The sequence below is a fragment of the Diadema antillarum genome, unplaced genomic scaffold (assembly GCF_040938485.1).
Source record: "Diadema antillarum isolate AM-2024a unplaced genomic scaffold, OU_Dant_1.0 seq00000439_RagTag, whole genome shotgun sequence".
NCBI lineage: Eukaryota > Metazoa > Echinodermata > Echinoidea > Diadematoida > Diadematidae > Diadema > Diadema antillarum.
Genome location: NW_027271415.1, coordinates 238,630 through 264,877, shown reverse-complemented (window position 1 = coordinate 264,877; position 26,248 = coordinate 238,630). Strand labels below are relative to the sequence as shown.

At 38.5% G+C, this 26,248-nt stretch overlaps 1 protein-coding gene across 1 annotated transcript in view; it reads left to right on the top strand.

Annotated features, from left to right (window-relative positions):
• The first annotated feature begins 8,197 nt into the window (after window positions 1–8,197).
• The window catches only part of LOC139732606 (synaptogyrin-3-like), a 40,273-nt gene continuing 22,222 nt past the window's right edge, over window positions 8,198–26,248 (top strand). Inside the window, exon 1 of the mRNA XM_071643463.1 lies at window positions 8,198–8,362. Within this exon, the coding sequence (XP_071499564.1) occupies window positions 8,264–8,362 (99 nt within the window). The 5' untranslated portion in view covers window positions 8,198–8,263. The remainder of the gene's footprint in view (window positions 8,363–26,248) is intronic.

The following is a 26,248-nucleotide window of genomic DNA, read 5'->3' as shown; positions in this document are numbered from 1 at the left end:
TGTGGATATTAAAGTTTTCTTGTAAAATGTCATGTTATTGCACAGCAGGCAGACATTTATCGTTTTACATCGTCAATGAATATCAAATCACCAGTGCATGTTTTTTTTTTTTTTTTTTTTTTCGAAAGATAAAGATGGGGGAATAATTTTGGAAATCATATTTTGTCTTTTGCTTTGGATTAAGTATACCACTTAAAACTCTCTTCTGCTAGTATATTCAATGTGTACTAAAGCTGATTGTGGCGTGTGCTATATATCAGGGATATGTGCCTAAACCTTCTTTGATACTTTTAACATGCTGAGGGTACAGCAACCATGGTACAGCAGCCATAGGATACATTGAGCTAAGATGTAGCTCAGCAAGCAAGCCATCAACAGGTTTATCAATGAAAAACTGATGAGCATTTAAGGAAGACAGTGAATATTCTCAGCTTCATGTAGCAATTTCAAGTTGTCAGCATGTGTTTTAGATACATGGCTGTCTTTTTTTTTTGCCTGTAATTCAAATCATTTTCTTTGGTATGTTATTTGAATATTATTGTTATTATTGTAATTGATATTTGCCATTTTTGTTATCGTTATTATTACTATTATTATTATTATCATTATTATTATTATCATTATTATTTGAATATTATAGTTATTATTGTAATTAATATTTGTCATTTTTGTTACATTATTATTGTTATTATTATTATTGTTATTATTATTATTGTTATTATTATTATTATTATTATTATCATCATCATCATCATCATCATTATTATTGTCAGTACTGTTGTCATTATTGTTATAAAATATGTCCCTCTCGTATTGTACCCAGGTGAACCTATTTTTGGCATGAGGCATGGTACTAATGTGCAGTTGTAGCAGAATCATCTGAATTTCTCTCATCACATCCTATCAGTTGAGGTTCAAAAGGACGTTGGCTCACTCTCGCAGGGCTTTGTTGTCTCTCAGATGTCCCTGTTAAAGGCGCATAGTCCCGGTAGTTTAGAGGGCGCTGTTGATGATACTGCTGATCACCGTTCGCTTTAATACGAAGATTGCTGAAGTTGAGCTGTCATCAAGAGTAAAGCACGTAGGTGTTGCTAGGTAACGTTGCCTTTGTTGTCTTCTCTGCGCATCACGCAGTCTGTAGTAATACCAGGGTGCGTGCATATGTGCTTCTTATTATGACATCACAAAAGAAGTTTGCTAAAGCTGTCATCCCCCTCAGCCGAATCATGAGCTGAACTGTGATTGGACCACTGACTACAGTGGATCGGACTTCTTCGGACTCGGGGAAATGGGTTACAGCGTAAGCGCTAAAGAGGAGTTGATAGCATAGGTCTCTATAGGAAACTTGCGCCGTGGGCCCGCATACATATTCGACTAAACCATTGGGACCATGTGCCTTTAAAAGCACATCTGAGTTTGTCCACTGCCTAAAGGCATGCCTTGGATACTCTGTGATTTTTTTTTTTTTCAGGCAGATATCAAGGAGTTTACATATTTCAAAGGAATATGGAGGGTTTACAACTGATTGCTAAAAATGTTAGCAAAATCAGACATATACTAGAGAAGCTATGATCATTTGATTCTCTGTAAAGTATCTTGGATTGGCATTGCATTGGTGCCTAAAATTAGCTAGGTTTTGTTCATCCTGTTTGCTTTGTTTTTGTGATTTTCACTGCATTGTTGCCTCTATCTCACCACTTTAGGAAATATTTCTATTGTAATGTACATTATCAGAGTCTGGTAGGAGTTGAAACTATGAACTAAGTGTCTTAGTCTGAAATTGAAGTGTCCTTCCAACTTCTTGTGTTTCCTATTGATGAATTTTTGAAAATGTGTGATGTAGTAGCGATGTATTCATTAATCTTTGAGCCAAAAAAATAGATATCACAGGAACAACTCTTTCTCTAAGGAATAAGTTATGTTCTTGTGAAGGTATCAACTTGTTGCTGTAAGAAATGATGGCCAGCGTTTAAAATTGACTGAATCGAGACTAGTTTAGTGTATTACTTTTCAAGTGTCCGGAGAAGTGATATGTATGTGATATGTATGGGGATGAATGACTTCAAATCCAAATGATAGGTGATGAAATTATACAGAACATGTTTTTGTAAAATAGATTGTGAATGTTCGCCTTACATCACTGCGTGTGAAGAATATGTGTAGTTGTGGATATCGCAAGAAATGAAACCATCCATATTCTTTTCATTGTTAGTGTATGAAGTGATTTGAGTAGAATTGAAATGAGAGAGTCACATGTAACGAAGGGTCATTTGCATATAAAAAAGATATATTTTATCATAAATACTTTATATAGAGAGGAAAGTGATTGGTATTTTGCTAACAGAATGTGTGTAATCATTTAATCATTTCATTTGTTGTAATAGTTTGCTGTGATTTCACTGTGTTGCATTGAGAATGTGTGTTTTTGGGATACTAAACTGTGTCATGTTTCTTTGTGATAGTCCTATTGTATGTGCTCTATGATATTCAGCAGAAAAATCTTTTCCTACTGCTCATACACTATCGGGTTCAATGCTATCTCATCACAGGAATTGAAGAGATAGGGAAAGCAAGTACTTTTTCCCATACCGATACAATACTATGCTCACATGTGAAAACTGCTTACACAAAACAAGTAGGTTCTGTTATGTGTGCATCTACAAAGTTTCTCAAAACTGCAAACTGCATATTCCCTGAAAAAGATTTCTGTCCCTGAAAGAACATATTTTGAGGGAAATTTTGTTCATGTTTGCCCCTCAAACAAGATTTTTTTTTTTTTTTTTGCCTCTGTTCTAACGGTTGAAGGTCAAAGGGGAAGATCAAATGTCACCAGAATTGAGCTAAAAATTTCGGATCTGGCTGCAAATTCTCTGGAGACTGTTCGATTGATAATATCATCCCATGTAATGGAGGGAAATGAATAAGTCAAGAATATTTCCTTTGTGCAGAGAGGGTTGAAGGTTTATCCTTTGTCAATTAGCTTCATTGAAATACACGTACGAAGGATGGACGGTGGTCTTATGGCGGATACAGTGAGAAGTGGGAGAAACAGGCATACCAGCTGACTGAAATGTTTGCACAACAGTCAAAATGCTCGTGTTGTGTTTTAAGAAATGGCTATCAAAATGTGACAGAGCCTGAATCACCCTATCTTTATCAATAGCCACATAAAGGTGGACATGCTTTTGATGTAGGAACTAAAAGAAGTTGAAAATTTTGAACACTTCTGACTGAAAAAACAACAACAACAACAAATTCTCTCCCTCCCTATCCACCACTCTGATTAAAATGCATTTGCCTTGCCACCTTCATTTGTGATGCATAAGCTTGAATATGAAGTTGACTATGCAGTCAAAAAAAAAAAAAAAAAAAAGTTTTCTGAAAAATACAGAATATCTTCAAAAGGAATCAGCTTTAAAGCATTATGTTAGCATAAAACAATTTTGCTTTAAGATTTCCATGTCTTGCTTTTTGTCGAGCCCACCGGAGGTGAGGGGAGACTAAGGGATCGCCTACGGCGTCTGTCCGTCCATTCGTAACACTACAAAAACTTGAATAACTCTCTACTAAGGACTTCGATTTCAATCAAACTTGGAGGGAAGAGTGGTTATACAAAGTTACGCATTTTACCAAACATGAAGGTCTCCTCAAGGTCAAAGGTCACAGGCAGGGGTCAATGAACTTTAGGGCCCAATGTTAAGTTTTTACGGCACGTTTTGATTATGGCTCATAACTTTTGATGTATATGTCCGTTTGTGACCAAACTTGGATGGTAGATGACCCTTGGGGAGTTCAAGGTCACCGCAAAGTCAAAGCTCACAGACGGGGTCAACGAACTTTTAGGGCCCAATGTTTAGTTTTTATGGCGCGTTTCGATTATGGCTCATAACTTTTGATCCCTATGTCCGTTTGTGACCAAACTTGGCTGGTAAATGTCCCTTGGGGAGTTGAAGGTCATCACAAGGTCAAAGGTCATAGGGGAGTCAGTGAACTTCAGGGAGTTAGAAAAAACATTAATTTCTTCTACATGAATGGGCGAGACACATTCTGGCTTTTGCCATATTGCATTTACAAACTGTAATATTAACATTTCATATGGAATACTTTTTTGTTGAACTTGCTGGATTTAATCATAACAGTGCTTTTTGAGTTACTTATATCATATTGGAATTGATTGCCATCAGGCAGTATCTTCAGTTTTAAAGTGGTGAGTAGCTGTCTAGAATATCCTGTCCTTTGCCTGATAATACTATGCATGTGTTTGAAAGGATTATTTGTTAGTGATTGTTTCAGTTGATTTTAGTACGTTTTCTTATTCTCATTCTAATAAGATGTATATGTTGCCCTCTGACTTTGTCTACATTTGCCAAGTAGAAGTGTAAAGTTACACTATGTGTGTAGTAAATGTTACACACAAAAAATAGGCACAAAAAGAAATGATTACCTTTTGAAAATTGAGGTCCCAGACCTATAAGTTTTAATTTCATAATTTAGTATTCTACAGTTGTACCTTCTCCACTTTAGAAAGTGTGAAGGAGTTACTCATGTAATATAAGACATCCAATGAAGATGTCTGAGCCCAAGTGTATGTACTTGCTTGTAGTTGATTGTATGTAAGTAGCCAGGCAAATCTGAGCATCCTTTCACACCAGAAATGATTGCTGATCTGTTTGTTGACGGATGATTTCACTGGATGCATTTTGATTTTTAATGAAAGAGTAAGTTGTAATTGAATTTGAATTCTCAAGAGGACATATTATTACCCACATCTGATTTGAAATGTTTAAAAGCTTTAAGACTCAAGTGAAATATTAAACAGTTCTAAGTTCAGCTACTTCAGTTGACTGATAAAAGACAGCATGTTGGTCTCCCCCCCCCCTTTTTTTTTATCCTTCAAGCTTTCATGTTCTATTTACTCTGTAGGAACACCCGGAGACTTGCACTCATATCTGCCTTTACTGCCCTACATAGAACTCCCTGGTTTCATCATTCTTCCGTGTTTGCAGTTTTGTTCCTGTTTCTGTTCCTTTTTTTTTAAAGCCCAACTGTTAAAAAAAAATCAATAAAATGTGTTTTTGACTCAAGCGGTAATCTAATATGCAAGTGTTCAATTTCTGTGACAAATGTGAATCCCTGTGTAATGAAGTTGTTGTAATGATTTATTTGTACATCTCAACATAGTTGAATAAAAGTCATACAGAAGAGTAAGAAAAAAAAAAACACACATCTTTCTGTCTTTACTAAGTGATGATGTATTACTTCTAAAATGTTATAGATAGATAAATAGATATAATATATATTCATATATTGTTTTTATCGCATGAATGGTTGAAAGTGTGTTGAGAATGATCTTTAGGCTCATTAATACAGTTTTGTCAATACAATATGCCAAGGAGACCTCTGTATAAACAAAATGAGAGAAATCTGTAATTACTGTATATTACAAGTAGTGCATGCTGTAATCAGGCACTATACTGGAGTATACAAAATTATCCCAAGTGCCATTTTGTGTCACCGAGGCCAAAGGCCAATGTGAAAAAGAACTGCACGAGGGAAAGTTTACTATTTTTAGTTCTATAGCCCAGTGAGATCTACTTCTGATTCAATGGTATAGGGCACAGCCCTAGCCGTGCCCTTTATCGAAATTTGCACATGATCATGTGATGCAATCCAACCAATCACAATGCATATTATGACCTATTCACTGTAGAAACTCGGGGCCTACAGGTCTCCATGGCAATTAATGTGTTAAACCAGATAAGAACTGCATTCTTTTGATAGATAGCTGTCACTCAAAGGATTTCCTATATCATCATACTCGCATTGGCAAGTAAATTTCAAATTTAATCTTTTACACATCAAAAAGTTCAAGATCTGTTCTTTCAACAACAACAAAAACCCAACTGAATAGAAATGAAGTCGCCAAAAAAAAAAAAAGAAAAAAAGAGAGACAAGTGCAGTTTTCTACATTTAGTGATTATTTTTCTTTTTGTTATTGAATTGATTGCATCTGACACTATGTACTGTTATATGTGTTTGCACTGATGGAAGTTCAGTATAGAATTATGAATATATCATTCCTATCTCAGCATCTTTACTCTGGTTCAATATTTCTCCTCTGTAGATCATAGCCCAGGATCCTTTGTCAGGGTTGTCAAGTATATTCATTTAAAATGATATTCAGTATAGAATTATGAATATATCATTCCTATCTCAGCATCTTTACTCTGGTTCAATATTTCTCCTCTGTAGATCATAGCCCAGGATCCTTTGTCAGGGTTGTCAAGTATATTCATTTAAAATGATAACTTATGATAGCTCCATATTTTTAATACAGGCTGTATTTATAGGTTGTAGTATGCACATTTTTATTTTTTTTTATTTTTATCTATTTATTTCCATTCACAGGGTGGATAGCCCTTTCAGCATAAGACTGATTTTCAAAGGGGTCCACGTAAAAATACAATGATTTACAGGGTAAAACAATAAATACAAATTACATGAATAACTGTATACAGCAAACAAACAAGAATAAAAATAAAAATACTCAACGTAAAAAGTACAAGTATTCCTATTCACTTCAAAAGCATGGAAAATGTGCCTAGATGAATTGAATTTTCTGCCTGAGTATGTAAACAATCATTCGTGAAATGAATATTAATCAATGTATGTATAATAACAACAAAAAATATGTATATTTAAAACGCAGCCTCAAAACAAATCATATCTTCTTATATTCCGTTTAAAAATACAGATTATATCACGAACGAATATCATACGGTAGACTATTAAACAATATTGCACTAGAATATAAAAAACTGTTCTGTTTAAAATTTGTATTTGGTTTTGGCAAAAATATTTTACATAAAGTATTACGGAGAGAATATTGCGAAGTTTGCATGCATATTCGATTGGCAAGGTATTCAGGAGCAGTATGATGGATACATTTAAACAGGAGAATAAGATTATTTTTTTCCATCTCCTTTGAAGAGGTTCAATTCCTGACTGGTTGTATAATTCATCACTTCGTGCAAACATATCAGCATTTTGAATAATTCTCAAAGCTCTTTTTCTGTAAAATAAAAAGTATATTCAGATGTGACTTATTACCACTGGTCCATACAGAAGAACAATAATCAAAATGAGATTGAATAATTGTGTGATACATCTTTATAATATGACAATACACTGACAAGGGCTTGAATTAATTGTTAATCGTCAGCAGGAGATGCCATATACTATGCCACATGCACAAAAGAATAGATGTACGTGTATGTAATGAACATTTTATAAGGCCAGGGTTTGGGTACCAGTAAACAGATTACAGTACAACCCTGTACTTTTTTTTCTTTTTTTACAGCATGGACACTAGCCTAAGTACAGTATAAGACAAAATCATGTTCACCTTGCCATTGTGCATTCTAGAAGTTACCGTACCAAAAATTTTTTGGCTAAAGACTTGTTGGATCGTCTTTTGACACCTTATTTCCAGTAGAAACCTGAAGGGTTTTGTATTATGGTACCAAAAGGATAAGGTAAAAACACATGCCTTAGCCATTCAAGCAATGTGCTTTACAGAAGACTGTTATGGTAGCACAGGTGCAAGTAAAGTTCCGAGTGAGTGTCCAGTAATCTCAGCAAATGGAAAACACATGATTGACGTATGATTTCAAATTGCAACATAAATATGACACAACTTTGGTGAATGAATTAGTAGACTATCTAGATAAAAGCATCAACAACATTATCCACAAACTGATATGTCCCTTGCGCAGATGCTGTACCTGTCTTGATCGGTTGGTGTCATGCATTGGCTGGTTGGCTTAGGGAAATTCCCTTGGTGGACAGTTTTGCAAATGACATACTAGTACTTAGTAAATTCGCCGAGGGCTCACCTCACTTCAGGGTCATCTCGCGCAGATTATCAGCGTCTGCTAACTCAGTGCTGCCAATCTTGAAAACTGGCGTCTGAAGCAATGCTTGAATGGGAGATAGTATAGCATGCTGAGTGCTACTCTGCCTACACCACGCGTGTAGCTTCTCTACTGTGTAGGCGTTTGACTACGTACGTCACGTGCGAATGTGCGAGCGCGCGCGTCATCGCAATCACCAAAGTTTTATGCATTGGGAATGCACTGATATAGCGATAAGGTAGGCCGCGCCATCATCAAAACTGTCTCCCCGAGCTGAGGAACATAGGTGGAAACTCTTGTGATTTAAAATTTACTGTTTACCCAGGAATTTCTAGGAAACAACAGTCAATATGCAAGGAGGAGCATATGGAGCTGGTATGGCTGGAAAGCCATTTGATTTCATGGATTACATCAAGAAACCGTCGGTTATACTTCGAGTCATCAGCTGGGTACGTAAAAAGTGACACTGAATAAAGACGGTGCCCAGTGACAGGCAGCCGAACACAGCTCCCTACGCTACACCCACAGCAAGCAGCAAACGTAGGCAGGCATAGGTATTTGGTAGGCGTGTACGTTAATGGCAGGTACAGTACAAGTTGTAGGCTACTGGTGCCTACTACTGCACTGCGACTGGTGCTGCACTGCCATGCCTGCTGTAGAAAACTGTACGTCCGTCTGCATTTAGCGAAAAAGAAAAAAAAAAAAGAAAAAAAAAGAAAAAAAAAGGGGGGGGGGATGGGAGCAGCTTCCAAATTCTTGCATAGACCACCAACCGTAAAATCCCTATCTTAGCTTGATGGCATTTGATGATGAGAGTTGATTATTGATGCCGGTACGGTGCTAGTCTACTTGACCGAAAGATCGGTCTGTATCTGTCCGTCGGGGAATGCTCCGCGGAGACTGCGTCTGGCTTCACGGATCCCCTCCGTATACAGACCGAAGTCAATGATGCCAGCTCCTGTGTGGCATTAGCGCACAGATCAAACGTTACGATAAACCAAATTTCAGACAGCTTTTTCACATTCAAACAAGTTTGACATGACATGACACATTATGTAGCAATATTTGGGGTTAATTTCTCACATTTTGCAATCGAAATACTCACAGTGACGCGGTTATAATACAGAAATTTTATCCATATCGCAACATCGCCGTTCGCTAGCTGTAGGTCGCCATTTTGAATCTGTAAACCAATCACATGCGAGGTACTTTATTACGTAAAAAAAACACGTAGAAACTACCTCGCATGTGATTGGCTAATAGATTCATACTGTATGTTTCTGCAGTTTGAACGTGACGGCGCGACGGGCTGGTTGATGTGTGTTTTGCGTTGAAAATTCGACCGAAATATTGGATTATTCATTAATCTGGTGAGTGTAGTCTATTCTTGAATAGTTGATGTAACTATTCAAGCTTAAATTTGCCGACCTAGGGCCGTGAATTAGACGCAATCGAGAAGGGTGAGGTACCTCACCCAATTTTCCATAGAGACAGTGGTTAAGAACATCCACACAGCAATGGGTACTACAACCTTCCGTCTGTCTACGGAGGACGGCGTTAATGGCAAAATACAAAAGAGTCCTCCGGACAGACGGATCTTTCTGTCTACTAGTCTACGTACTTTTGCACCAGCAAATGTTTGTCAAACAAATGATCTTCAAACGTGCACGAACTCACTCTGTATTTTGGAACGTAGACTGAATATCCAACAGCCTTTAATATTTGCATCAGAGTGAGATTCAAATCCAGTAGAAAAGGAATCTTTCACTGTTTTGACACTTAATTACACTTGTCGGAATATGTCGATCGCAGCTACATGTAGATAGTAGAAAACTCTACTATTTCGCTCGGGGATAACTGCGTTGCACAGTAGCAGACAGCGCAGCATGGTGTACAAAACATGTGTGATGCAGCGTGATCTGAATGTACATTGTAACTATCTCACAGCGATCAGAGCAAGTTCTTCTATGGTATCTTTAAAAAGATAATACTTTTTCCGCCTTTCAGCTTGCACGGAGTCGCAGTAGCCATTGATTGAGAATTGGGGTTGTTCATGTTGTGTGTGCGAAGGTGTGTGTGTGTGTGTGTGTGTGTGTGTGAATGAAAGAAGATTGTGAAAAATTTGGTTATAAGACAATGGTGAAAGAATAATGCACTTGTCAATGTAATGACGCACCCCACTACCCCCGGACATGGGTGCGTCATGGTCATTTTTTGACTGACCACACAGGGTTTTTGACGGACACCACAGTCACTTTTTTGACGGACATAACGCTGCAAGTGACGAACACCACAGTCACTTTTTTGACGGACAACACATTGAAAGTGACGCACACCTCGGTCACTTTTTTGACGGACATCCTCGGTACATTTGACGCACCCCCGTAAATACTGAAACGATTTTTGCATACGTTTTATTCAAGCAATTTCATTTTCTTTTGGTTCGTACACATAATTTGTAAAAGTTTCGGCAAGTTTCCCTTACCATGTAAGCACCGTATTGTCATTCACCGTACATCACGCTGCTGCTACGATATTCCGTACAGTAGTAAGTATTCTGTGCATGCAATCCATACACAACAATCACATGTGTTGCAGAATGCGCTGGGTGTGCTAATGCGGTGGATGTATACTGCTACAGCGCAGGTAGGTACACACCACGCCACGGCATTCATATTCCCGCTTGAGTACTGCGTATAAACTACAGCCTAGACGCGGTACGTAGAGATTCGCACAGCTAACAGCGTCGCGCGCGCGTCTGGCCAGCTGGTCGGACTATATCCCGCGAGCAGAAAATGGCATGCGGCAGGCAGTTCTTCTGCTGCCGTTTCGACAGGAAAGATTGAACTAAGTTGTTACATCGCTGAACAGTCCCTGGTTTGAGATTGAGTATGCATGATTTCATGGGTTTGTTGGAGGGAAAATGTAAGGAGAAAGGGTGGCTTTTAAATTCTTTGCTTGCCAGATTCTGGCAAGCATTTTTTCCTCTTATTCCAAAACGCTTCCCGACTTTGATTTTCACTTGCCGCGGGAAAGCGCTCACTGTAATTTCACTCGCGGTACGTGTATCCGGGACCGGTAGCGTGCAAAGATGCGTACAGTTTTCCATAGCCAAGTAACGTACCATGACGCACCCCTCGGTTCAAAATAATGCGTGTTATTTTCCATAGCCAAGTGACGTACCATGACGCACCCCTCGGTCAAAATTTTGACCGACAGTGATGGGATTTTGACGCACCCCTCGGTCAAAAATTTGACGGACAAAGCTGGTAAAATGACGAACACCTGGGTCACAAATTTGACGGACCAAACGAGGAAATGACGCACCCATGTCCGGGGGTAGTGGGGTGAGTCATTACATTGACAAGTGCATAAAGCCTTTAAAAAGCTAGGTAAAGGGAAGATGGATATGTTTAGAAAGAAAAGAGGAGAGCAAAGAGAAAGAAAAATATAGATTGAAAACAGAAAAGCACTAGGTAGAATAATAGACATAGTAATAATAATTATGATTATAATTATGATTGTAATTATTATATTGGTACTTGGCTACTTGTATAGCACACAGGTCCACTTTCCAGTGCTCATGAGAATAAAGATGAATCAAAGCTGGATTATTTAAAGCAAAGACAATTATGAAGGAAAGAAAGAATTATACAGGTTGGAAAGGAAATGAAGAAGAGGATTCATTAGAACGACACATAAGAAAAAGATATTTGAGAGGATAGAAAGGAAAGACCCTTGTAGTTGGAAGGAAAAACAACCCATGACGTCCACAAGAACTGGAATTAGGCAAAAGTACAGTTGAATAGGAAATTGAGAAAGACAAGAGGAAAACCACAAAGAAATGATTGATAGGAAGGAAAGGGATATTTAAGTATAGATTCTACCTGAAAATGAAAGAAGAAAAGATAAAAAAGAAAGAGAAAGATATGTAAGTGGCACCACACACTTGCGTACGCGTTCAACCGCTTTGAAGCTGCAACCGTGCTAATGCAAGACTTGGCCGAGGAAAAGAGAAAAACAAATTTTACATTGTAGCTTTTCAACGACACCATAGAAAAAGCCGCTTTGTCACTACATTCAGACCAAACGATCAACCCTTGGCATGCGCTGAATGTATCCGTACTGTGCTTGTGTACAGAGCAGCATTTCAAGCGATCGAGATTTTCCAACGATTTTCCGACACTTGTAAATACTAAAAGTGTTAAAACTTAACATCTGTTCGATTTTGGAGACTCGGATGCAAGTAATTTAGGTTACTGAATAACAAGGGTGAGTCTGTGCATGTTTGGAGATCATTCGACAAACGGGTACATAAGTACACTAGCGCCTTTGATCCCTCAATGTGTTTATTTTGGGCGCTAGTATACTCTTGCACAAATTCGTGAAAGTAATATCCAAACATGCACACCAAACTCACCTTAGTTATTCAGTTGACCTGACCTAAAATATTGGCATCTGCTGAGTCTCCAAAATTGAATAGAAGCTAAGTTTAAACACTTTTTTTGCAAGTGTTAGATAATTTTGATCACTTGAAATGCTGCTCTGCACACAAGCAATTGGCACATTATGAATATGTTCAGCACATGCAGTAAGGGTCGATCGTTTGATCTGAATGTGGTAACCACAGCATCTTTTTCTAAGGTGTCTTTAAAAAGCTAAAATTTGTTTTTCCCTTCTTCTTCTTCCTGTTCATTGTATTTGGTATTTTGTCGTACTGTTAGCAGGCATGGTGTGAATGTGTTATGCACAGTACAGATTAAGATAACTACATTTTCTACAGTGCAGCTAAAAACATCCCATTCCCTTCTAATGGAGTTGAATATCCTGCACCACTTGCTTAAACTGAGCTAAAGTGGTGCAGTTGAAGGTATCTTGGGGCAGAGCACTCCACAGTCTGATTGTGTCTGGGAAGAATGTCCTTTGGTAGCCAGCTGTTCGTGCATACAAGTATGGAATAAAAAGCTTGCAAGAATGTCCATGGATTGATGTTGATGAAGACGGGCATATAGATATATATCTGGGGGTATGTCAGTGAGTGAGTAGGTGATGTGGTACAGCATTACAAGTACTGTAAAACAATATTCTTGAGGCATTAAATTTTCACGAGTTGCCTAGGTCAACATTCAATGCATATAGTGTAGACAAGATCTTTAGCATGCATTTTAATTTCGCGAAACTCGGCTCTCGTGATAGTGGTTGTAGCTTCTATACAAAGCGGTTGAGCACATGTGTGTGCAGCCCCTTATATCTCTCTCTTTCTTTCTGTATTTTTTTCTTTCATTTTCAGGTATTCCTAACTTTCCCTTTCCTTCCCATTTGTGGGTTTCCACTTTTGTAAAAATTCTAAATTTCCTATTCAGACATACTTTCTGCCTAGTTCTTTGTTTCCTTCATGGGTTATCTCCATCTCTTCCTTACTTTTCTTTATTATAATGCAAGTTTCTCTTCTTCCTTTTCTTCCATTATTTCTATTTTAAGTGTACTTTCTATTTCGTAAAACCTTTTGTTTCATTTTTCCAGGTTTACCTTTTTACTATTTTAGTATCTTTTCATTCATTCCCTAATTCTCCCTTTTCCCGGCCTTTCTCTTTTATTCTTTCACCCTCTGTGAACAACTTAAAATGTAACTTGTGGCATTCTTATGATCATATTAAGAATTTGAGCTCCTACAGAATTCTCTTGTGACCGTACAAAATCTAAAAAAATCTTGGGTGTTCCTTACCTTGTTCTTACAATGTTCCTATGGTCACCTTGCAAAAAGGAAATTTTGTAGGATGTGGAAAAAATCTTAGACAAGACCGTCGACCAGGCTGCAAATGTTCGAACAGTTTAAAAATGGTCCATGAACGCTGGTTTCGTATGATCCTCTTAAGATTAGGAAATGGTCTCAAAATCGTTCAGACAACATTCATAGCAGTTCGTAAAAGCATTTGTGACTGAACCTTTAAATTTACATATCCCATGAGCCCTTATGCAAGGATGACCGATGTTACCATGGACCCTTGTATACGAAGCAATGCCTAAAACATTTGCTTTGCTCATCAAAAGAATGATTTAAGGGTGTTTTCAAGGCGTTATCCCCACTCAAAGACATGGAGCTGGCAAAAGACTACATGTACAATGTATGTACACTGTAACCACACCATCGGATACAGCTACCGTGTCCAAAACTGCTTGCATGCCACACACAGATTCATGTATGGAAGCAAGCATTCATATGAATGGAGTTACATGTGTGATTCTAACAATGTTTACATCAGTTTTTTGTTGGAGTCATGCACAAATGCAATATAGGTGATATTCTGCACAAAATGCAGGGTCACCACAGTGTGCAATTGTAATTCTCGCTATCGCCAATGACGTAAAAAGTACCCGGATGTGGCTTTTTCGTCAAGATGTAGTGCACTTGGTAGCAAGGGCACTTCCGGCGCGGAGCATAATTTGCACAGCGCTAGCGTGCGCGTACGTGTACCTTACCTATAGCGCAGCGCCGACCACGGATACTAGTCCAGTAGGCCCCTGTACCGCCCGAGCCAGCGAGTGGCCAGGCCTGTCATACTCGTACTCGTACACTGTAGTCCCCTCGATCCGGCGGCCGGCCTTGCATTAGCATGCACCACTGCATGCACGCAGCGCATAAGCTAACACATACCGATACAGCGTACTGCTTGATCATGCGATCGATGTGCACATCACAGATCAGTCATCTCTGCATACGCTGAAAATATGCTGGAAAATATTCACCCACCTGGATATACAGTATATCGTCATGCAATGCCCATCTTTTTTTTATTTGTTCTCTGTCGAAATGTCGCGAATTCAAACACATTCGGGAATGAACAGTGATCTCGAACTTATCCTGTCTCCGAAGCAACTTCTTCCAAGTAAGTACGTACAATGTACGTAGGCACTAGGCCTACTACCTAGTGCTACTACCACTAGTTAAGTCGCGCGTGCACGTACTGCGCTGTGGAGTCACCTGCAAACTTCACCCACGCGGCCACGTCACGTCTCGCATGCCAGTAAGGGTCCTATTTCTGCAGATTTTTTTCATTTATTGTCGTGCGAACAACACATGGCAGCTTCGCAGCAACAACCAATAGTCCTATTAACAGCAATTTCTTAAGAATGGAGAAATTTCAAATCATATTAAAGCTGTAATTCAAGGCGAGAAAACCGGAAGTACACGTAGAATACAATCGGTTGTGTGTGTAAATAGCATTAGTCACGTATCACGCGCGTACGAACGGAAGTGACTTTGCTACCGGACTATCCCATAATGCACCGTAAATGACGCTTAAATCAACATCCGGGTACTTTTTACGTCATTGGCGATAGCGAGAATTGTAATCATCCCAATTGTGTCCTAAATGCTAGGTGATTTTGAAAACACATGGCATAGTACAGTTGGCTCGTTGAATATTTACATATTGTGATAGTGTGGAGTTTCTCCTGAAGCAAAACACCAATATACAGTACGTTTATCTCAGAACCTCAAGCAGGGTGCTTCAATCCCCAGGGCAGCTCTACATGTAAAAGTCACAGTAAGGCAAAATGTATCTTAGGCACAGGCCTGGCAAAAACGTATACAACTGTATGTGGCCCATGATTAGATTTCTGTTAAGGAGGGGAATAGGAGAAATATAAATATTATATTATATTATATTATGTATTTTTCTTTTGGTGCCATATTATAGTGGTTAGATTTATTACCCTTATAGAATTGAAGAAACTTTGTAAACAAGAAAATTGTTGCTCATTGCATCAGAAATCAATGATCAAAGAAGAATCAAGGCTGGCTAATATAAGATGTATGCCTAGCAGTTCTTCTGATTTATGTCAATAATGTAAGCATTCAAAAAATGTTGCTTTTGATGAATGTTTGAACATCAGCATTACAAAGTTCATTGTACTGGAGAGCGTACAAGCCTACCAGCTATAAGGAACCAGTGACTCATGAACAATATTGTAGTAGCATGTGAAGTTCTGGCACTTGAAAATCATTGGACTTCAAAATCAGTAGAGTGTGATAAGTTTGAGATTGACTGTCTGACCAATACTCCCTACTCCTTCATTATTGTACCATTCCACACTAGCCAAATGTGAGCTTTTATCTATAGCCACAAGTAATAACTGCCATGCCCAATCATTTGCTTGGGAATGCGGTGTGCGGAGAAGATCAGACTTCTGTGCTTGAGTTGTAAATGTAAATGTCTCGATGTGTTCGTGAAATTCAAAATGGAAATTGTCCTGTGGGAGTACACTAGAATGATCAGTCTGCAATGCAGTTGCTCACTTTAGCAGTGGCAAGAGGCATTTGAGACAAAATTGAGCAGGAAATGTAGTTTAGCGATAAGGTAAGGGTGTTGTTCACTTCCAATCTGTCAGGATTGCCAGCAAAACGAATTGAGTGACTGACAAGCATGATTGATTGTTAAGTATTATTTGGTTTGTTCAAAGTGTATATTTTCAGTGTAGGTACAGTTGCGTACAATGTACCTGTACATTGTAGCATACAATACAATACAATACAATACAATACAATACAATACAATACAATACAATACAATACAATCGGATCATTTATATAACACCTTTACACAGTCAATGACTGGTTTCACAGTACTTCAACAAAATTCAGTACCAGGTAACAGATTAGCATTTAAAAGGAAAGTCTTATTAAAGATTCTTCTTGAAGACATCAAGGGATGGGGAAATGCAGACGAACCGAGGTAGATCGTTCCACAATCGTGTTGCAGCCGTCACAAAAGCATTGTCCCCCGCTTTACTGTTGGTTTTGGGTACATGGAGTAAGGTGTTATCTGCACTTGAACGTACATGTTGTACACCATACGAATCTTTCGACTCTCTTAGTGTTAGTGTCTTTTATGCTGTGTTGTTTTGTATTCAATGCAAGAAGTCTAGGTATTGAATTTGATTCACTCTTGGAATATTTTTTTTTCCTCTATTACCCAATGCACACGTCTGAAAAGAATTCTGTCCATTAAAATGAGCAAATCAGAATTTTGGATGGTTTTAATGACAAGCAAAAAGTTAGATCAAAAGGGGAGGCATGCATTGCGTTTGCTTCAACGATATCTTACATTGAGCAATTCCTTGGGGTAGACAGTCTAGCTTAATTAAACAGGTATCCACACAAAAATAACTTTGCAATTTGGATGTACAGAAATCCATCACTTTCATTTGCAATAACGCTATAGTTCGACTGTTTCATATCCCATTGTCCCATTGATCCTGTCAAAATGGCTATTAACATTTAAAAGAGTTCACTAACCGTTGCGATGACGTCTTATCACACATAAAAGAGGCACAAGGGAGGTGGCCAGTGGAATTTCAGAGTGTAGCAGACAAATTTATATCTCTAGATTCACAGCCATGCATAATGCATTGCTGGCCATAATGGAATCGGCGGCTGCTGAGTAAGCGTGCGATCAACCACAGATACACAATGCACTATGACAACAGAGGTGCCCAGGGTTTCATGGTGCCCTCCATTCGAGGCAGAATTTCAGATGCCGTCTATATCCCTATCCCTCTCTTTGCATTGCATAAGGCTGCAACGTGAGATTTGCCGTTCTCTGCGGGAAACCTCCTCGCAGTTTGACGAGCAATGTGATAAGCTAGCGAGGGCGTTTACAGATGTATGTATGTACATTGTATGCAATAGAGTGCCTGATTCAGTCTGCTGTAATACGTAGGGCTGGACACTAACTTGTACATTGTATATCATGAGGATGTTTACTTGCTGGGAACACTGTATAATGCAGTGGATAATATGCAGTCACCTATCCAACGTAACAAATTAAGAACACTAGGGAAATGTATTTTTAGCCATATAATGCAAATTATAAATGTTCTACATGTGTATGAATACGTACATACTACATGTACATGTTATAGTGATTCTGCCAAATTATGTTCATGGATTTCTTTGCGGAAAGAGTAAAGAAGCTTTTATATACCGTAATACTCACTAAAATTACCATACAGTCTGTATATGGAAAGAGTGGAGAAGCTTTGGTGAGTACACATAACATGTACTACTAGTAATTGTATACGTGCATAATGCATACAACGTAGGAACGTCAATCTGAATTAACAGTATAATCATTAACAGTAGAGTAATGCTATCCTCGTATGAACTCTGACTTGCGTGCATGTACAATGTACTGTACATACATGGTGTGTGACTCAGTTTCTGTTTGACAAACTCAAACTTGAGCTCAGTTTCATTCTCAAGCTGTGCAGTGAGCAGGCAGTTGTGATCTTCCCTTTGATCAGTTGTACAGTATTAAAGAGATTGTACAGTACGGTATTGGTGGAGATGAGAATTGGGCTTTAAACTTTTTGCGAGATACCAAGAAAACACTTATTATTATAGTTCAGAGCATACCATATTAAGAAAAATTCGAAGTTTATTTGATTAAAATCGGGTTTGGAATGACTGAAACATCCAAAAACAAAGTAAAACAAAGCAATCGTAATAAAGTGTGGGTCCCACACTTTATTACAATCGCTCTGTTTTGGAGATTTCAGCCATTTCAAAACCAATTTTCATGAAATAAACGTTGAATTCCTTATAGAATTACATGCTCTTTCATATTTCATAAGAGGTTTCTCATTATCTCACCAAAAGATGTGAGAAACCTGAGATTAGGTCTCAACCAAAACTATACGATCCCTTTAATACAATGTACATTTACAGTTTATGGGGTGGGAGAGAGTATGATTTAATATTGCAGTCATGAGCAGGGTCTGAAGGTGGTCTGTATTTGGCCATCACTTTTCCAGGGTTAAAGTGCATTTCTCTGTTGTGCAGGATTCCATGACATTTGCTCATTGCAACAATTGCTCCCATGAAATATCTTCATGCTACGCCAATCGTAAATTCTACCCACAAACATACTATCCCAAACCCTAATCCTACATGTGTAATCCTCACATCAAACCAAACCTAAAACCCTATCACAACCCTGACTCTAACTGTATGAAAGTCCTTAGAGAAAATACAGCGTAAGACCGGAGCAATTGTCACAGTGGTTGCTGAGCAAATAGTGACATGGTGTGTGGTACATGGATGGCATTGTGTTTGCAGAGGGAAACTTTACTAGAAGTAACTGAATATGTACAATTGTATGAAGCAAAGATTCTCTTGCAAATATGGGGTAATTAGAAAATTGGGATGGACATAAAAATGTCAACCGGTGTGATATGATGCACAGTGTAAGTTTATACCAAGCAATTTTGTTACTGTTTGCTACAGTAGAATGAACAGATATTATGAAAGGTGTATTTCCAGTACTGAATAGTCATAGAATGCATGTATACCTGATCGGCCATCTTCAGAAATACTCCTCACACAGTGTACATGTAGTGGTTTAAAATCACTACACCTGTACAATATTTGTACAGCGGTACATGTAGATGTGTTAACTCTGGAGGAATCTTCCATTTGTAATCAAACATCTTGAAGAGCTTCAAATACAGTAGCAACCATTACTGGTAATAAGAAAATGCTTGATGGTTGACTAATATCTCGCTACACTATAGGTACAACCTGTATGCATGTAGTGGTCACTTTTCAGTTGCATAAATAATGCATTCGCATTCATTAAAAGAGGACAGGATGTTGTAAACTGTATATTTTTCATGTCTTGTATGAAATTCTTTGAGTGCTGGAATAACTATAAAAGATCTACAAAGTAAAACTTTTGACTTCCCTGGCCAGCTAGAGATGGTACAGTACAACAATATCAAATTGCATTTGGTTCATGATCATCTAGATACTGTAGATAAATTTTTTTCTTGGGTACACGGAGACATGGACACTGTGCACTGTTGATATCAACTACAGTATATTGGGCATCAGGCCTTGCCCTGTGCCTTAGAGATGATGGGTCCAGAAGAGCAGTGGGTCATTTGGTATGCGTGCAAGAGTTGCGCAGGCTGCAATATTGATTTGGGATATCTGCGGGCACGGTAGGGCCGCGGTATCACTCCCGCATCAAGTATTGATCCCCCTTTTGCTGGTGCCTGCTTTCGGCTGTCCAGTGGACTCTGCCATTGGCCTATCTCGACAGTGACCGCGTGCAAAAACAAAGCCAAACAGCACAAACCATTAGAATAAAAAGTGAGATCTATGTGTAGATGAATTTTTGACCCCATGAATGATAACTTGTTATTATTAATGTGGAGAAATATCATTCAACAATCAAAATATGATTTATAAGAAAGAAAAAGCTGACAAGATAGCAGGGAAATTAATGCAGTTTACATGTACTTCAATAAAAAGATTGTATAATGAGAGCAGACAAATAATGAAAACATTCTCTAGTACCAGTACTCAGGGATCTCGCCAGCGTATATCACCCTTGTCGGCCCCGACAAGCGTGCGGTTTGAAGAAGCAATTGCCGACAAGGGTAAAACTTGCCGACAAGGGTAACACCACGCGTGAACTTGCCGACAAGGGTAACTTGCTTGACGAGCTAAGTTCGGACCAATTTCTCGCCTTTTTCAGTCTTTATTATCTGGCTAGAAAAGAAGCTAGATGTTGAAAGCAGCAGCAGTTTACATACTTATACAAGCGCAAAAATTTACCCACGCAGTCACCGCACCGATCACAACAACGCGGCTCAACAGAGCGACGTACTAGCTGATTTATACCAGGGAGGTCTCACCTCCCTGCTGATACACACCACATCACACACTTGCTCACTCACATGCGCTCTGATTTGGGATCCTCACACACATGCACAAGCACCCAGCTGGCCACTTACAGCCGCCTGCATGTACAAAGGTACAGTGTATTGTGAGAGGGAGAGAGAGGACGGAAAGAGAGGTTCGGAGGCCGAAGGAGGCTGAGGATCAAGAAGGCTGACACGTGCTCGCTTGTTGTCACGCTTGTTGTCGGGTTACGCAAAAACAAACGATATGAAATGCATGCCCCCCTCCGCCAAAGGTTTTTTTTTTTTTTTTTTGGCTGCTTTGGTTTGTTTGTTAGTTTGTCTGCCTGTCTGTCTCTCTATTCGCAAAATAAGTCAAAATTTGGGAACAGATTAGGATGAAATTTTCAGGAACAGTTGGTTGGTAAAATGGCGCAAGGAACAGATGATTAAATTTTGATAGTGAGCAGGATTTATGATACCACCGAAATTCACCGCCAGGATCCAGGATCTTTAGACTTTGTTTCGTATATTTGAAAGGATTCGTATCAATTCTTTAGGAAGCTGGCCATCGGCAATGACGCAAAATTAGATGCGTTCAAAGCATTGCCGCAGAGAGAAAATTAACTCCATTTTTCGTTAAAAAAAGAAAAGAAAAAAAGATCGTGCGATGGAGTATTAAAGCAAATGAAAATTGTTATTTAGGTTTTGGTAGTTTCAGTGGGTTATTTTTTTTAATCTAAAAAGCCATGCGTTCCATTTTAGCCTTTTCAATTTCTATGGATTTGTAAACGTCATTCGTGAATATTCCATTTTCCTTCTCCGGGCCGAAATTTATAGTAATTCTGTCATGATGGTCTTTCAAGTTCAACGTATACGTAATGCTCCACGTGCTTCTGGCTTGGTTTGTTAAAAGGTGGGTTAGGGGGCCTTCACGGGCAGAAAATAAATGATCATTCATCAATGTTCCCAGTTGGTTTACATGCTTTGTACACGCTGTTTACGACCACTGAAGCAAGGTGGCAGTACTACTCCTATACGCGCGACATTCTTTATCTGACACCTGGCTTTCGTGGAAATTTCATGGAAATTTCCACAAGCCATGATATCAAGTTTCCCCACTGCTTGAGGTCGTGCTTTTTTTTTTATTCTTCATTACGAACATCAATTTGTTCAACTTGAAAAGTGTAGATAATTTGCTTTGAGGACGTGTTTCTTTCTTCTTCTTTTTTCATTGCAGCATCGGTAACATTTTGTTTGTTCATCGTCCCTGCATGGCAGGGGTTCATGGGAGGAGAACGATAGGAATGACTGGGGAGAAAATAAACTGAAAGAAGGAAGCATCTTTTGAGCGAGCTGCTTTTGTTTTTCTCTACACCAGCATCAGTTTTCGCCACCAAGATTCTTTTTTTTTTCGTTACTCCGACAGATTAATGATAAAATGATGCTAGATTCTTTATTCTGAAGGTTCATTAATCCAAAAATGATTAAGAAAAAATGTCCGTTCATTTCACGACGAAATCAGTTTTGTTATTTCGAACGTTCTGCCAGTGAAATTTCGGAATAAAACGACGGCACAAAACGGCGTGTTTTCGTACTCTAAGGGTCTGTTATTCCGACAGAAGTAGTAAATGATGAAATAATAAATTGTAGATTCTTTATTCTGAAGGTTCGTTAACCGAAAATTGAATAAAGAAAAATGTCCGTAAATTTCAAAACGAAATCAGTGCGTCATTTCAAACGTTTTGCCAGTGAAATTTTGGAATAAAACGACTGCCCCAAAACAGTTGCAGTTTTCTTACTCTGAGGGTTCGTTACTCCGACAGATTAATGATAAAATAATGCTAGATTTCCTATTCTGAAGGTTCGTTAATCCAAAAAATGATTAAGAAAAAACGTCCGTTCATTTCACAACGAAATCAGTTTTGTTATTTCGAACGTTTCTGTCAGTGAAATTTCGGAATAAAACGACGGCACAAAACAGCGTGTTTTCGTACTCTATAAGGGTCTGTTATTCCGAGAGAAGTATAATGATGAAATAACAATAGATTCTTTATTCTGAAGGTTCGTTAACCGAAAATTGAATAAAGAAAAATGTCCGTAAATTTCAAAACGAAATCAGTGCGTCATTTCGAACGTTTTGCCAGTGAAATTTGGAATAAAACTGCCCAAAAAACAGTTGCACTTTTCTTACTCTTAGGGTTCGTTACTCCGACAGATTAATGATAAAATAATGCTATATTCCTTATTCTGAAGGTTCGTTAATCCAAAAAATGATTAAGAAAAAATGTCCGTTCATTTCACAACGAAATCAGTTTTGTTATTTCGAACGTTTCTGTCAGTGAAATTTCGGAATAAAACGACGGCACAAAACAGCGTGTTTTCGTACTCTATAAGGGTCTGTTATTCCGAGAGAAGTATAATGATGAAATAATAATAGATTCTTTATTCTGAAGGTTCGTTAACCGAAAATTGAATAAAGAAAAATGTCCGTAAATTTCAAAACGAAATCAGTGCGTCATTTCGAACGTTTTGCCAGTGAAATTTGGAATAAAACTGCCCAAAACACAGTTGCACTTTTCTTACTCTTAGGGTTCGTTACTCCGACAGATTAATGAAAAAATAATGCTATATTCCTTATTCTGAAGGTTCGTTAATCCAAAAATGATTTTTAAAAATGTCCGTTCATTTCACAACGAAATCAGTTTTGTTATTTCGAACGTTTCCGTCAGTGAAATTTCAGAATAAAACGACGGCCCCAAAACGGTTACAGTTTTCTTTTACTCTGACGGTTCGTTACTGCGAAAGAATAACGATATAATACTTTAGATTCTTAATTCTGAACGATCGTTAATCGGAAAACGATAAAGAAGAAATGAAAACGGTTACAGTTTTCTTACCCTCAGGGTTCGTTACTCCGAAAGAATAATGGCAAAATAATACTCTACATTCTATTATTCTGAATGATCGTTAATAGAAAAATTATAAAGGAGAAAATATTCGTTTATATCCAAACGAAATCAGTTTTGTTATTTCGAATGTTCTGCCAGTATAATTTCGGAATACAACAACGGCCCCAAAAGGGTGTTTTCTTATTCTGAAGGTTTGTTATTCTGAAGCAATAACGATGATAGATGATAGATTCCTTTCTGAAGGTTCGTTGATCGGAAAATAATAAAGTAAAAATGCTTGTGAATCTTCGAACGAAATCAGTTTTATTTTGAACATTCATCTGTAGTACGGACCTTTGGTGTTGTTGTTGTTTTCGATTACAAACCTTCGAACTACTCAGTAATGAATCGTTTCATTTTATGATTAAACAAACCTTCGGAATAATGACCATTATTACATTTTTGTATGATATCTCTTCGATGTCACGGCCAAACTACCGCAGTATACCCAGAAAGGAAAGTGCAACGATGTCCCGAAAGTTCTCGATCGCTTCTCGCGCATCTGCATGCAATAGGCCTACCACGCGGTCGAGCAGACGGCGAGAAAGCAACACGGCTCGCGTTGTTGCGATGCAGAGGCGGCTAATTATTACAACAGTGAAACAGGAAAGGCCTAAAAGAAATCGGAACCTCCACCATCGGCACCTACTTCTCTTTCATTTATTATTTAGGAACTGCCGCTAACAAAAGGTATGGAGTTTCTGCATTGTTTCTGTGAGAATATGCCCCTCACAACGTTCATTACATCTCCGTGAAAATGTCGCATTTAGTGGCATTTTAGCGGCGATTTATCTGTGTTGTATTGAGCATTAGCGAAGGCTTCCGCGCTTCGCGCGGGAGGGGGAACCCCCCTCCCGTACCCACCCCCACAACAGCGCTCATAAATGCCGACAAGCGTGAAGAAATTCCTGGCGAGAACCCTGGTACTTATCATTTCAATATCATTAACTCAACTGTCATGATGTTTTATTGGCTTTTTAATATTCAACCATTATAATCACATGATCGCAAACTTTCGAGCAACATATTCGTCATTGGCATACGAGTATACTGCACATACTGTACAACATGTATAATGGTACATATTTACTGTAGGGAAACATCGTTCTACATGTTTTGCTGGTAATTGCAATATGATGTTATGATGTACAGTATTTGCACAGGCTGTGTTGCAAAATACTGAATTCTATTGTGGAGTGTCCTCTGAAAAGATACTCTGCTTTTACAAACTGAGCTACAATATTGTACAGGATCTGTATCACCTGGGGCTTTTGAGAAATCAAATTTCAAGTTAATGTCTGCCACCACTTGTGGATTTGCACGTAATGACACATTTCAAACTGGAGGCATTTTGGGCGGTACTGTGGAGTCAGTTTTACAAGACATAATCTTCCTTCACTCTGTTGGCGAGTTATTATCGTGCCTTCAGGGGGTACATGTGTACATGCACATAATATGTAGGCCTAAGATAGCATTTACATGTATGCACTGTGCTCTGTGTTACCATCAGGCTGCCGAACGCAACGCTTGTCAATTCGTCAATATGATTGATGAGTCATGTGATGTCATTAGTCAGCGCGGGTTCACTCGACTCCCGACTGCTGACGTGCACTGATACCTGCACTCTCCATCCAGGCAAAGTCACGACGCAAGTAAAAAAAAAATATGTCAGGGAGTGAGCGAGTTCCAGATGAATGGTGCAAATCATGTTTGTGAAGGCTTATGAATGGGATTTGGAAGCGGATAAATGGAAATCGTTGGCAGAAATTGTGCAGGAAATGAGATTCTGCAGTTCTTGCCAGATTTGCTTATTATAGGATACACATATCCATTGACTGACTTGCCAGGGTAAGACATTAACTTCAGCTGAAGGAATCTTTTTTAAACTTGTAGGGTGCCTTACACATAAGGGGTGGGGAAGAAATGGGGGATTTACTTGAGCATAATGAAATAAAGAGTCTCAAAAGAATTAAGCTGGGCTTTATAAAAGGGTGCTTTATTTCTGACTTTCAGTGCGTCCTGGGCTCACATGGAGTTTGGGTTATAATCGGCTTACATACCACTGGCTGCTAACATGTATTTAACATAACAGCTCATAATATAAAGTGGTGAATAGAGGGTTTCATAGAATAAATTGGGGGGGGGGGGAGGAGGGGAGATAGGGAAGGGGAGGGAAGAGGCATGAGTTGTCATTTCCCTTGATTTTATCTCTTTGGCAGGTTGCCACACAGATCATTATTTAGGAGAGAGAGGGTTGAATCTAGTTTCTGCAGGTCAATGCACCATTCTTTAACACAAGTAGCACCCTGACCTCTTCCTTTAAAGAACTTAACCATATTTGTTTGCTACTGCTCTATATGCATTTATGTATCACTCAAAGTACTGTCATAGTTGGATATGAATGAATGTAAACATTCTTATATAAAAAAAATAAAAATATGTGGAGACTTTTGACATATAAATATAATTCATGGACTCCATTATTTATTTTGATGATCTTACTATTTGATATATTTTAGGGAACTAACTGATTTTGTCATGTTGCAGTATCAACCAGGCATTAATGTAACAATGTGAGAAAAAGAAGCATGTTGAGAAGCCTGTGTACAATGGTATTGTGAAATCATATCCACAAAAAGAATGATTGTATTACCATTGGACTTGCAGCTTTGGTATTAAGAAATATTCATGCATACT